A 15,295-nucleotide genomic window follows, 5' to 3' on the forward strand; every position below is an offset into this window, starting at 1 on the left:
ATAGCACATGCCCTGTTGCCTGGTTTTCTCACAGCCAGTCTCTGAATACCAGTCATTGAAGTGCCCACACACTCACTCTTCCTGCTCTGAATGGAGCCACCAGTATAAGAGGTTAGGCTACATTACAAAACCTGGAATATTTCATATGAATCAGAATGGTTAATATCATAAATATATTCTATATAGAAATTGTCGAAATTTACAAAAATCAGGCAACATACTTAGACGTAATCTAAAACATAATGTATTTGCAATTTAGGTCTCCTTGCTGAAGCAGATTTTTGATTTGAGTTATGTATCTAGCACACTATGTGCTATATGAACACAATACTAACATATTATTAGATTTTATACAACATTATGTATGTTTTGTATATTTAACCACAAGTAGTAAAGATATACAAATCCAAGTGTAATTGAATTAAATTGTTAGACCATCTCTTTTAATTTTGTAATTCCAGTCCAACTTCCCCCTTTTGAAATGGAGGATGAAGATGGCACTTGTTTACTTGATGTTTTGTGGTAAGTGTTTTAAAATCCAGTAAATTGAATATTCTTTAAGTTCTGACTTTTCATCTGTTTTATATAAACATCTCTCTCACTCTTTTAACAGCGACCCCAAAGTCCTGAATGATTTTCTTTATGGGACAACTGAGGTAAATAGATCATAATATCATGATTGACTGCATAAACTGATCTTCAAAGTGAATACAAATGGCGCTTGTTAAAGCACGCTTAAAAACTGGTTTCAGCTGTGGTAATATTTTGGAACATTCGAACACTGAGGTGGTGTCATGTCACTTTTAAACTATGCCCCAGAATCATCAAATGTCAGACTATGTTAAAGGAATAGTTCACCAAAAATGAAAACTCTCTCATCATTTACTCACCCTCATGCCATCCCAGATGACTTTCTTTCTTCTGCTGAACACAAAAGAAGATTTTTTAGAAGAACATCTCAGCTCTGTAGGTCCATACAATGCAAGTGAATGGTGATCAGGACTTTGAAACTCAAAAAGCAGAAAAAGTCAGCTTAAATATGGAGTGGTTGCTCCGGGGGGATTGCCCCTGTAATAAGTGCACTGTAAGTTACTTTGGATAAAAGCGTCTGCCAAATGCATAAATGTAAATATAATCCATCAGACTCAATGTCGTCTGAAGTGATTCAGTAAGTTTTGAGTGAGAACAGACCAAAATGTATCTCCTTTTTCACTGTATCTATCATCTTCACAGCATTTTCCTTGGTGATCATGAATTCAAACTCGATTACACTTCTTATAGCGGCATCTAATGCAACGTGCATGCATCAAACACGTGCCTAGAGACTGCAATAACAAGATTTAAAGTGAAAACGGAGTTATATTTTTGTATGCTCTCACCTAAAACCAACTGGTCACTTCTGAAGACATTGATTAAACCACTAATTACCATTAATGGATTATTATGGATTACTTGTAGGCTGACTGTATCTCCTTTCTGGTGCTTCAAAGGCCAGATCACCATTCACTAGTATTGTATGAACCTACAGGGTTGAGATATTATTCTACAAATCTTTGTTTGTGTTCAGCAGAAGAGAGTCATGCACATCTTATGGCTCTTACACACTACATGACTTTCAGACGTCGGATCGTGGTACCATTCATATTATACAACTTTCTGTCTTGTCATTTAAGTCAGAGCATTTTCAAATTACAAGGCCAATCCGGAACAGGGGTGAACACATTAAAAGACCTGTTACTATTGACGAATCCCAGACGACACTGTTGTGAAACGTAATTTGGAGTCCAAACAGAGTACGTACGAGAAGAGATACGAGATACGAACACAAATGCATGATCATATTTTATGCATTTCAGAATATGATGTGTATGTTTTTAATCACCTCAAGCTATCATATATTTTATTTGGTTACAATATGAAAAAGAATCTCTAACTGAAAATCAACCTATTTGTTAACCTGACTGTCCAAGAGAATTGGCAATTTCTCTCCAACTCTTCTTTCTCCACCCAGTTGTGGTACAGTTCAGAGGAAACATCAAATAGCACTGGTGCTCCTGCCAATGTTCCACAAATTTTTCCTTTTGTGGGCAGTGGTGGCTCAGTGGTTGAGGCTCAGGATTACTGACCAGAAGGTCAGGGGTTCAAGCCCCAGCACCACCAAGATGCCACTGTTGTGCCCTTGAGTAAGGCACTTAACTCCAGGTTGCTCCGGGGGGATTGTCCCTGTAATAAGTGCACTGTAAGTCGCTTTGGATAAAAGCGTCTGCCAAATGCATAAAAGTAAATGTAAATATAAATGTTTTCAGTCCAATAAGAGTTTCTTGATATCGCAACCATGCTAGTTGATGTTCTGTTGCAGGTACATCAGGGCTCCTCCCACTGAAACTTCCCGTGCCCTGTTTCTTGCTCTCATTGGCTGTAGGTCAACGCTGCCGTTGTATTCAGTCAAAACACATTTCGCACTGCACGATTTGGAGTCGCAGATAGGTCCAGATATTTAATATTCTAAATCATTGGTTCACAACCTGGGGTCCCCAGAGTTCACGGGGGGGGGAGAGCAGATATGCTTTGAGGTGAATAAAGATGCATAAAATGTTCCACTAATAATTTTATATAAAAATATTTTTTCAAAGTTTTAAAAAAAATCATATGCTTACAATGCCAAGATAAGGCAGTCAAAAATGATCTCTTATATAAAATAATTATTTACATTTTGCGCGCACACCGTCACTTGCCCAATGTGCTTGTTGTCATAGTAACAGCAAAATCAAAAGGAAAATGGCAGAGAAACGTAAATGCGGTGATTCTTCATCAGAGGCGAAGAAAAAGTTAAGACACTATGACAAAACCTACATAAATTTTGGTTTTATTGAAGGCCAAGACAAGTCTCGGCCAGAATGTGTCTTTTGTGGTGAAAAACTGGCAAACGACAGCATGAAACCAAGCAAGATGAAAAGACACCAGGAAACCAAGCACCCAGAGACAATCGGCAAAGATAAGGAATTCTTAGAGAGAAAAAAAGAGATGGCTCTGTCAAAAAGATCGACAGACATCAGAAAAGTATTCGAAAGAGCAGGTAGTGATTTACAGAAGGCCACTAAAGTTTCCTTTGAGTGTTCGCTGTTGATTGCCAAGGCAAAAAAGCCGCATAATATTGGAGAGGAGTTAATCAAACCTGCCTGCATTAAAATAGTGGAGGGACTATGTGGCCCGCAAGCAGCTGAAAAGGTTAAATCTGTCCCACTTTCTAACAACACTGTTAAAGACAGAATTGATAAAATGGCAGAAAACTGCAAAAAACAGTTGCACAAAAAGCTTAGAGAAGTCCAATTTGCTATACAGCTGGATGAAACGACCACAGTAGCGGGAGTGTCTGTGCTTATCGTATATGTGCAGTATGTGGACGAAGATGAGTTGAAACGGGACATACTTATGTCTACCAATTTACCCACAACAACTACAGGTCAGGATATTTTTACGGCTGTTGATTCATACCTCACATCGTACAATCTGCCCGACACAAATATCGTCGCTTGCTGCACGGATGGAGCTGCCGCGATGATGGGTAGAAATAAGGGATTTAACAGCCGTTTGATGGAAAAGGCTCCAGACTGTGTAATTTTCCACTGTATGATACATCGCCAGGCACTCGCCAGTAAAAAAACTGTCCAGAGACCTTGGTGACACACTGGCAACAGTTGTAAAAGTCGTAAACTTCATTAAAGCTCGCCCTACCAACCAGAGATTATTTGCACAACTGTGTGAGGATGAAGCGCACCAAACTCTACTGCTACACACGGACGTGCGCTGGCTTTCGCGTGGCAAATGCTTGTGCGCTTTCTAGAACTGCAGGATAAAATCCTGGAATTTCAGCGAAATCAAAACACACTGTTGGAGCAGCTGACTGATGTGTTCTGGACCAAAACCGCATACCTTGCTGACATATTCACTCTTTATAATGAGACCAATAAGGATCTGTGCATGCATGTAAGTAGACTACATACAGCATTCTACCGTGCATATTTAACATTATGTCATAACATTCAGTATTCTATGTTTATACACAAAATCCTGAAAAAAAAGAGAAACAACTGCGTTTTACTAGTTGTGTAAAAATGAAAATATTAGGCTAAAAGGAAACATTTGAAGTTGAAAGGAACATTTCCTGTGTATTCATGTAATAAAATGTCATTAAAAACTTAAAACTAAATTTAGTTACTATATAGTGTGTGTGTGTGTGTGTGTGTGTATGTGCATAGCATTAATATATATATATATATATATATATGGGGGGGAGGGGTCACGGATTGTTAAATATGTACATGGGGGGGCCCCCAAGGAAAAAGGTTGGGAACCACTGTTCTAAATATCTCACTGACATAGGCGATGCGTCTGCGATTCTCTCAAATCGTGTCTTTGATAGTTCATACATTGTGATTGTTGCTCACGGGAGCGAGCTCTGATTTGATCACGATTTCAGGCTTTTGTCGGCAATCTCCACAAAACTGTCGGCAAGCGAAAATCGGGCTTAAAACATTGTAGTGTAAACTCTGCATTAGATAGCATGGGGGCGAGTAAATGATGAGAGGATTTTCATTTTTGGGTGAACTATCCCTTTAAGGGATCTTACAAGGAGAATTTAGTAGAATTTTAACTCTCTGGAGGTTTTTGCTGCAAAATGATGTGAAAACCATCCTGATCACTCATTCATACAAAACAATATAGAAATGTAAATTTTGTAAAGCACTTTTAGTGTTAGAAAGGTCATATGTGAGGAAGCGCAAATTATCATGAATATTGATGTGATTCACAACAGAGGAGACAAAAGACCCCTCCCCTGGGCCTATCACTGAGGAATTTGACAGAGAATGAACGCGAGAAGACTTAATGATCAAAATCAATTTTCAAGTTAAAAGTAATCTGACTATACATTTTCTTTATATAAAGGCTTTCATTTTAATTTTAGACCTACACTACAGTTTAAAAGTTTTAGAAGAAGTCTCTTCTGTTCACCAAGGCTGCATTTATTTGATCCAAAATACAGTAAAAACAATGATATTGTCAACACTTTTTACAATTTAAAAGAACAGTTTTCCATTTGAATATATTATAAAATGCAATTTGTGATCAAAGCTGAATTTTCAGCATCATTACTGTAGTCTTCAGTGTCACATGATGCTTCAGAAATCATTATAATATGCTGATTTTCTAATATGGGCATATTTAAAAGTGCGTTTTATAATTTACACATGAACATATATTTGCAAGCACAAGCTTTGCAGCATAAACACTATTTAAAATATAATCTAAACATTCATATTATTTTTATATCATATTACATATCATATTTATATCATACAGCATATAATTTAAATGCCTGCTTTAGCCGAAACAACATTTAAATGTAACTAAAACTTGCTTATTTGGACATATTTAAAATTTCAGTACTCTGAATCCTGGCTGGCAAGTCTGGGAACAGTCCCACAAGTAAAATATGTACATGTTTATTTAAAATAGCATATCAAATTATATGCAAGTAAAACTAAATGACTTACTCATCCAAAATTGTATCCTCGGCTGGATCAATTCACTCTTCAAAATGCAAAAGTTAATCGGAGTCCTGCTCTTCTGTTAACTCTTCATCACTATCCAGGAGCTTCCTCACCTGTGTATGGTGCCATCTTCCAAACACGCAGAAAAGTGAATGAACTTCATGTTTTTAAGGCACAGTCGGGGGCGTTTACCATTTGCATTGATCGTCTCAGGACATTACCATATGAATAGCACCCTCTGCCCGTGGGAGTGATCACATTAGGGATAATTAGCTGAGCCAGGAGAAATTGTACATCACTTTATTTCATACAGATTACATATGTTATAAATTTGAATTGTTTTATTTAAAAGTAGACATTTTAAGCTTTCTTTAGACATATGTTTGATGTTTGTGTGATAAGTATTCGCAGAGTTTCAGTTTTTGTGACATGTTTCAGAAATATGCTTGCAGACACAGGACACCTTTTTATTTTCTTTATTTTACAAAAGCACAAGGTTTTGTTGCTATTGTGAGTGTACACAAATAAAAATAGACTTTTACCATCTAATATACCTTTTATAGTCTCTAATGATGTCTTACACTTATTTGTATGCCCCAAAATAATGGAGAATTTTAAGTTGTTTCCGCTGTAATGATGGAAAAATCCAGCAGGACGCGCCGGCACATCCGTCAACCCCAGAGGGTTAAAGCGAGAAACTTGTTTGGGTTTGTGTGTTCATTTCTGGGTGCAGATAAAAATTACCCTATGCAATTAACTGTCCCTCCTCCCTTCTGTTCATACAGCTGCCAAGTGGAGACTTACTCATAAATTCATCCTCTGGAGAGCCATCACTCCAGACAGACACTCCAGTGAGTTTAGACCTCACTCCACATGGAGGGAGGAACACTTCTCAAACCATTTGCATGTCTGTCTAGCAAAAGTCACTTTTTATTTTCAAAGAAGGATTTAAAAGGTTTCTATTGATGTATTAAATAATGAGTTAATTGTTTGCTTTTTTCTTTTTAGCAGTCTAACCTATCTTAAACATACTTAGTTTATTTTGATTTCTCATTTTGTTCTCCAGAGCCCTGCCTCTCTAGCAGATGAGGAGAATTCTCAGGACATGCCTTTCTCTGGCTTTGTGGACCTCTCCTTTCTGGAGGAGGCATTGCTGGCATCACTAGAAGGAAGTGGAGGTCCAGAAGAGGCGCAAGAAGCTCGCACTGTCCAATCAGTGGAACCACAGCAGAAAGCGATCTTAGACATCCTCCAGCAGAGTCTCCAAGAGGCAGACATCACTGAGCACACTCTAGCTTTAGAAGCAGGACTTGCCCAGACATCAGAAACTTTCCAAGTTGGTCTATCTGATGCATCACTCCCTTTGCCTGCAGCACCATATTTCTCCAGACCACTGACAATCCCTGGTTTGGTCTCTTTACCAAAGGACATTCAAATAGCAGTGGAGCCTCCTCAGCCATCTTTGTTAGCTGTTGGCCCAGGTCGCCCCTCACTAAAACCCACAGGAACCCAGTTAATGAATCTGCTTCCTGGGAATGTCTTCCCTGCACCTACAACAAAGACATCCTTTTCTTTTAATTTAGTACAAGGCTCCAGGATGAACATCCAGAAAACCCTGCCAAGCTTTGCAGGCAGCCAGATGTTGGCCTCAACATTTAGAACAATAGCTCCTCCAGGGCTCATGCTACAGAAAACACCTTTGCATATTCAGCCTAAGTTACAAGTCAACATCCAGCCTAGGCTAGTACATATCAGTCCTAAGCCAGCAGGACAGAAACAATTGTCAGGACTTACTTTCATCCCAGCAAATACATCCCAGAATATATTGTTGTCCCCTTCTGTACATTCAAATCAGTCTTTTCCACCACTAGGAGGGAAACCTGTTAGCCTACGTGTGGTCAGTCATGGAGGCTCCATTGTCATTAAGCCGCAAAGTCCTTTTCAGGGCCAAAGAAAGTTCATTCTCCCAAGCCAAACTCCTGAAACAATGACCCAGTATACCAGCACTCCAAGGTGTCCTCTTATTACACCAAGCAATCAGATGTTTAACAAACCCAATGAGGGGCATCTTGTTGACAGTTCTCATATTGTGACTGTATGCCCAAGGGAAATGGATTTCAGCCCTATTTTCACCTCTCCAACTGGACAACTCACCCTTAAACAAGGGGCTCTACTGTCAGGGTCCCAGCCATTTCAATCAACACACCCTACAGTCTTCCAGGTGCCAGAACAGCTAGCAGGGACCTATCAATCTCAAGTGCAGAGACAGCATGGTTCTGTAGTTCAAAGCCAAACTGTAGGGAAGCAGATACCATTAATTAATAATGCTAGTGTGCTCATCCCTGATATGATGACCATACCGATCATAAATGGCAAGCCAGTCAGCCATGGTTTGCCCTTGGTGCCTCCAATCCAGAGATCAGTTGCAGGGGGACCCGAACGGAAGCTAACTCTTACCCAGAGTTCAATGCTTCTCTTGCATGAGAAAATAACAGCAGATGGGGGGAAAGCCAGTGAACCACACGTGAGTTGATTTTTGTAACTTTGTCAAACAAACTTTTTCTAATCTCATAACTCAGTTTTTAAAGGAAATTAGTTTTGGCTTGTGACACATTTTTTCACTGTTATTATGTGCCTCCATGCGTTAGGAGATCAGAATGCTTCCCCCAACTTCAGTGGAAGCACAGAGTTCAGAAATTCACTCTCAGCCCTCTCCAGTTACATCTCTTCTACAGTCATCACCAAATCTTACTTGTGCCCCTCAGCCAGTTTTGTCATTATCCCCAAAACTGATCACCCAAATTGAAGAACAACAATTATTGGAAGAAGAGCAAAACCTATTACCTCATAATCAGGGTTTAACACACCATCCTCAACAGGTAAATAAAAATGTTTTCTGTAAACAGTTCTCAAGTCTATTAAGTATTAATGTGCATTAAACTGGAAAAATGTCACTGTAACAAACACTTGTACAATAAATGTCTTTCCTTGCAGCATGCACTTAAACCATCAGTCACCCATGAGGCCTTGGAAGGAACTCTGCTCATGCAAATGGACAATCATATCTCTCCAGCCTTTGTTGACCTTTCACCCACATGTTTAGCTGCATCTGAGACTTTCTCAGACTCATTCTCTGAGTGTGAAGATATGCCTATGCCAGTGTATCCTGATTCAGAGCAGAGTGAAATAGGGTTGTCACTTCCACTTGGCCAGTGCTCTTTACGGACCACAGGCTCAGCCTCAATCATGGGTTCCACAACCCCAGTGCCAGATAAGCAGTATCTGGATCAATCGGTGTCAATTGCTCTTGTTGCTGACCCCCAGGATGAGGAGTGTAAGTGTAAGAGCCCATCCTAAACCTCAAAGGAGTTGTTTGTGTCTCAGGAGCAGCTGGAACAAACTCACATTTTAACAGAGCTCAGCGGAACCCTAGAATCGACAGCAAAGGCGTATCAGCAGAGCAGTGAATCAGACAAGGGTATTTACATATTCTTTCATAGAATGCACATAAAAATGCATCACAGTTAGCAGACAGGTAATTATATGATAGAAAACAGTGGTTACTTATGACATTTTTCACTTTGTACTTGTGATACAAACATTTATTTTTTTAACTAACAAATTTGAAAATCATATCATCACAGAACTCACAGTCCATTGTGTGACAACCAACAGTGGGTTTATCTCTTCGAACCAGCATAAGTTACAGGAAATGGTGTCTCTGGTGCCCAGGCCACCATCTCAGGGCATAGACACCTACTCAGCACTTCAAAAGGTGGTCCAGGTGAAAATACCCTAAATAATAAATGTCTTAGGTGGATCATGCTAGATCACAGTGTATTTATTATTATTCAGGTAATTGTAAATGACAATATAGAATCCATGAAGCACTATAATGTTATGCTTATTTGAATTAATGTAACGTGTGATTACATTATTGTTTCATTTCAGACACACTCTTCATTTGAGAGTGAGGAAGAGGAGCATCTTACACTGGCAAAAAGGCAACACAGGTATGTAAAAATAAATTTGTTCTGTAACATCCTGCTATAGAGAATCTACAGAGATATAAAAACATCAGTATGGCTTCAGCAACATATAAGGTTACTTGGGCAACCCCAGCTCTATCTATGGAAAAGGCCTTCAGTATAACGGACCATGGAAGCACCATGGACACAACATCTGTCAGAAAGAATTTGGTAAATGTACATAGGAGCCCAGGTAGCCACAGCTGAAATATTCTAAACAGAAAAACCCTTGGAATAAATCCCACATAGTGGCCTTGACTGTGGTGATATTAGCTTTCATGTCCACTGGGGGCTGCAAGCTATGGACCTATTTTGGTGAGCCAAACCAATTGCTAGGGGGAAGGCAAGAAAATTCAAGGCAGTGCAGTTGCAGAAGGAATCATTTACCTCAGGTACAAAAGTAGGGTTAAGCTGCAATGTAACCCTGACATACCCCAGGCTAAAAGCACAAGCAGAATGAGTGAACTTTAATTGGGCTTGGCAGAGATCAAAGCAAGGCTTTCAGAGAAAATAGGTATTTGTATTTGAATGCACTCCAGAGCAGAAACCCATTAAAGCAACATGGTTGACCAGAACAAGTGGATTTGAAATAAAAAGTGCAACACTGTTTACAGGGGAGAAAATTAGATAATGTTTGTAAATACCTTCACAACTCTGTGGTGAAGGCAGAGGTGCATACTGTATGTAGCAAAGAAACCCAACACTGAAAGTCTCATCATCAGTTAGCCCAAGGGAACCACTACCAAGGTAGAGGCAAGTCCTGAAAAATGTGCTCTGATTCCTCATGATGGCGCTGTGACTCACCTCGATCCGGGTGATGGAGGATGAATCTCAGCTGCCTCTGCTTCAGAGACAGTCAGCCTGCGCATCTTACCTCATGGCTTGCTAAGCCATGGAGACAGCGCATTTGTAGTCTCACACCATTCACCATGACATTCACACACAACTCGCTATGCACCCCACCGAGAGCGAGAACAGCCTTATAGTGACCATGAGGAAGGTACCCACGTGACTATCCACCCTAGCAACCGGGCCAATTGGTTGCTTTGGAAGCCTGACTGGAGTCAATCAGCACACAATGGATTCAAACTCATGATTCCAGGGGTGGTATTCTTTGCTTGCTGAGCTACGCAGGCCCCCTGAAATGAAATTATCAATATCTCTGAGAGTGTAGTGTGTCAAGAAAAATAATTTTTCTGAATCTGATGACATGAATCAACTTTTGTTGTAACTGATTCTAAAATCTAGGCTTATTCTGCCAGTGTCCTTGATGGAAAACAGATTAAAAAGTCATCTATTGTCTCTCGGGGTTAAAGCTGTTTTTAAACATCTGCTGATAATTTGGGGTGCATAAATTAGTCAGAAAGGCACAGTTAGAAGCTTGAACACTGCACTTTAATAAGAAAATGAAATATACTTTGAGCAGGAAAATATCACGGCTGGCAACCATCACCATTGTGCCTTTGAACAAGGCCCTTAATCCCAGGTTGGTCTAGTCTAGAGGATTACCCTTGTGATGTAGTGTTCTGTTGGTTGATTTGTATTAAATGACTACCTTCTAATATTGGGCCCAGATTACAAACCATTTAAAGGACAAGGAATGGTATTTTGAAAACACTTAAGTTGACTTCACATGCTACGTGTGTCAAGGTAAACAGGGATTCTCAGCCTCAATGTCTGCCCAAACTGAAAAAAGGCTTCAATCAACTTCAGAGGAAATGGCATAACTCAAAACATCCGATTCTTCATCACCGAGGCAATTTATTACAAATCTTTCAGCAACAACTTGATGATCTTTTGCTTATTTTCAGTGCTTAATTCAGATGTTTAGCCTAATAACCTAGACAGATAAAACACAAACCATAAATAAATATATTTTTATTTTTTAATGAATATTGACAGGGTCATATTTAAGATGGCGGCGGCGTAAGTGTTTGGTGCGGACTGGTCTGCTAATTATGGAATTATTTGACTTCAACTAATCTTACAATAAGTACTATATTGAATATGAAAGTCTATAAACAAAGCTTTCGTTAATTATTGACTTAAGCAAGCTCTACAAAGCGCTACAATGGAATAGTCAGCTATGATTTGCGCAAGTACCACAATGGAACAATCTGCGTCAAATAAATTCCTTTTGGACGCACTGCAACAATTAAAGTCCGAAATGGTTTCCCATTTTGATGTGAAGATGGATAGTCTACAGATGAACTTAGACACAATAAAGCTTTCTCTATCAAGCCTGGGAGAACATATATCGGAGCTTGAACAAAGAGTCGGTGGCAACGAGGATAATATATCTGATCTTGGACAGCGTATTAAAACACTTGAGAGTGAAAACGATTACCTGCGGGACAAGGTGGATGATGCCGAGAATCGTAACAGGGTTTATAACCTGCGTTTTACTCACGTTCCCGAGAAGTCGGAGGGCAAAGACACATGTGGATTTATTTCCAGTCTGATCCAGCAGCTATTCGGGAGAGAAAGTTTTTCTACTCCCCCAGTTATTGAAAGGGCTCACCGCTCTGCAATGCATCAGACCAAGGACAGCACTAGGCCAAGGGTGATTATGGTGAAGTGTCTCAGTCTCCATGATAGGCATAAAATCCTCCAACTTGCCCGGGAGAAAAAACATCTAGAGTATAATGGTGATCGTATACACATATTTCCTGACTTCAGTGCTGCTTTGCTTAGCAAGCGACGTCAATTCGATGATATCAAGAAACAACTCTGACAACGCAAATTGGAATATTCTCTGATTTATCCTGCCACTCTCAGGATTACTCTCAGTGGGAAACCTCTTTTGTTCAAAACTCCAGCAGAAGCGAACTGTTTTCTACAGGGCGCTGTAAAATGCTGACTGATTGACTTTACTTATTGACTTATTGACTTTATTTGACGTTATTTGAGGGAATTGCTGCAAAATGAAGGCTTGAATTGTTCTGAATTGTATAGATGAGAAATGAGATCACTTAATTGTGAAAAAAATCGTGTTCTATAAGCTTAAAGGTTTTCAAAATTGCTGATAAAAAGTTGAAGCATATTTTCCTGAGTTGTATTGTGAGATTTATTTATTTTTATAATTGGAATGGTTCTCTTTTGTTTTGCTCATACTGGGAATTTAAGTAGTAAATGATATAAATACAACATTTAGTATATATTGGCAGACAGTTTGTTTCCTTTTTTATATTTTATTTTTATTTACAATGTTCTGGACCAGGCAGTTTGTGCTTGTTTGTGTGTGTTTGGAGAAACGAGTGTGGTTGTGTGTGTGTGTTTATGTGTGTTGCTCTTCCATCCAATCCCATGTTCATCTCTCTTATCTTTTTTTGAATGACTATGGTTAAAGGTTTATTAGTTATTCACCTAAATATTAGGAGTTTACTTCATAAAATTGATCTTCTTAGAGCATGGCTTTCTTATAACAAACCTGCTGTTATTACTCTATCTGAAACTTGGTTAAATAGTAAAGTAAGTGATGATGAAATAAGTCTTGATGGCTATACTATATATAGAGTAGACAGAGGCAGTCGTGGTGGAGGAGTTGCTACTTATGTTTCTGCAAGTCTATCTTCTGAACTTATTATTGCAAGCCAAAGTCCCAGGCACTTTGAATGTCTTTTTGTTAGAATATGTTTTCATCAAAACAAACGGTTAATTATAGGAAACATATACAGACCCCCTAATTCTCCATCTGAATCAACAAATAATATTCTTAGTACTATCAATTCTTTAAATTGTTTTGACGAATTTATAGTATTGGGAGATTTCAATCGAAATTGGCTTGATAGGTCCTCTGTGAAAGAGAGGAATCAGTTTGAAAGCCTAAATCTTACTCAATTAATACAGGAGCCTACTAGAGTGGAGGGGAACTCCAGGTCTCTTTTAGACTGGATTTTGGTCACGCATCCCAACAGAATCGCTGATTCAGGTGTTTTATCTGATTGTTTCAGTGACCATTCAGTTGTCTTTTGTATCTGGAAAATAAGGTTACCTCGTCTACCACCTAAAATAATTAAGGTAAGACAATTTAAATATATGAATAATGATGCATTTATTCAAGATTTGTTATGTATTAATTGGAACAGAATGGATTTAATTCCTTATGTTGATGATGCCTGGAATTTCTTTTTATACTGAGGTATTAAAAGTTATAGATAAACATGCTCCATGGGCATCAGTCAAAGTGAAGGGTAGACATTTACCATGGATTGCTGGTGATTTAATAAATCTTTTTAAGCAAAGGGTCAAGGCCTGGGAAAGATACCATTTAACAAAAGATCAGGTAGATTGGATTGAGTATAAACGATTAAGGAATGTATGTACTGTTAAAACAGAAATGCTAAATCTGATTATTATAAAAACTCATTATTAAATGATTTTACAAATCCAAAACACTTCTGGAAAAAACTTAATTGCCTGTTAAATAAATCTAAAAATAATTCCCTTGTAAAATTAAGAATTAATAATACAATTATAAGTGATCCAACTTCTGTGGCTGATACCTTTAATCAGCACTTTTCTTCTGTCTGTAATTTACGTCCACCTGATTTCTGTTACTCCAACTCCGTAAATAGTAATGTAGTAAACAGCTCTTCATTTTCTACAATTCTTCCCACTGAGGTACAGCAGGCAATTCTTGAGATTAAATCTAGCGGTGGTGTTGGTATAGATGGTCTGGAGATAAAGTTTATTAAGATTGCCTCTCATGTTCTAGCATATCCATTATGTGATCTATTTAATTTATCTATATCTACTTGCAAAGTTCCAATCATGTGGAAGTGTGCTAGAGTAACACCTTTATACAAAAGTGGTGATCCTCTCGATCCTAACAATTACAGACCAATCTCAATTATTAGTAATGTAGTAAAGGTATTTGAAAAAATTATATTCAAGAGATTGTTTAAATACATTAATGAGTTCTCTATTTTTCTCCAAACCAATCAGGTTTTAGGCCCAATTACTCCACCACTACTGCTCTCACAAAATTTGTTAATGATACCACATCTTCCTTGGACAATAATATGTCCACTGGAGCAATATTTATAGATCTTACCAAAGCGTTTGACTTGGTTGATCATTATATTCTTCTCGATAAACTATATAACATTGGTCTCTCTGAACAGTCAATTTTATGGTTTAATTCTTATTTTCACTTCAGACGTTAGTGTGTAAATTTTAATGGGGCTTTCTCTCAGTTCTTGATAATGGAAAAGGGTGTTCCACAAGGTTCTTGTTTAGGCCCTCTTTTATTTTCTATTTTTATTAATGACCTCCCACAAATGTGCTCTGACAGTCAGATTCTCTTGTATGCTGATGATACAGTTATTTATTCTTCAAAACATTATATTAATTCGATTCAATCCTCACTGCAATCTGACTTTAATACTATTCAAAAGTGGTTCTCGGATAATGGACTTATATTGAATAAAAGTAAATCATACAGTATGTTATTCTCAACTAGGTCTGCCCGTCATAATCAAGGTAATAGTCTAACTATTAAATTCTTAGATGATACATTTATGGAGAATGTTGAGGAATTTAAATATCTGGGCCTCTGGCTCGACTCCAGCTTATCCTTCTGGCCTCATATTGACTCTGTAGTGAAAAAAGTAAATTATAATGTAAGATTATTATATCGTTCAATTAATTGTTTCACACAATTGATTAGATTAAGAATTGTAACTCAACTTTTATTTCCCATTATTGATTATA

The 15,295-nt window shown here is 38.2% G+C and overlaps 1 protein-coding gene across 1 annotated transcript in view; it reads left to right on the forward strand.

Moving 5' to 3' along the window:
• The first annotated feature begins 481 nt into the window (after nucleotides 1–481).
• LOC127656585 (BRD4-interacting chromatin-remodeling complex-associated protein-like) overlaps nucleotides 482–15,295 on the forward strand; it is a 28,393-nt gene continuing 13,579 nt past the window's right edge. Inside the window, exons 1-9 of the mRNA XM_052144967.1 lie at nucleotides 482–522; nucleotides 614–656; nucleotides 6,338–6,403; nucleotides 6,619–8,076; nucleotides 8,201–8,431; nucleotides 8,547–8,846; nucleotides 8,937–9,030; nucleotides 9,197–9,336; nucleotides 9,504–9,565. Of these exons, the coding sequence (XP_052000927.1) occupies nucleotides 482–522; nucleotides 614–656; nucleotides 6,338–6,403; nucleotides 6,619–8,076; nucleotides 8,201–8,431; nucleotides 8,547–8,846; nucleotides 8,937–9,030; nucleotides 9,197–9,336; nucleotides 9,504–9,565 (2,435 nt within the window). The remainder of the gene's footprint in view (nucleotides 523–613; nucleotides 657–6,337; nucleotides 6,404–6,618; nucleotides 8,077–8,200; nucleotides 8,432–8,546; nucleotides 8,847–8,936; nucleotides 9,031–9,196; nucleotides 9,337–9,503; nucleotides 9,566–15,295) is intronic.

This window comes from Xyrauchen texanus, chromosome 16 (assembly GCF_025860055.1).
Source record: "Xyrauchen texanus isolate HMW12.3.18 chromosome 16, RBS_HiC_50CHRs, whole genome shotgun sequence".
NCBI lineage: Eukaryota > Metazoa > Chordata > Actinopteri > Cypriniformes > Catostomidae > Xyrauchen > Xyrauchen texanus.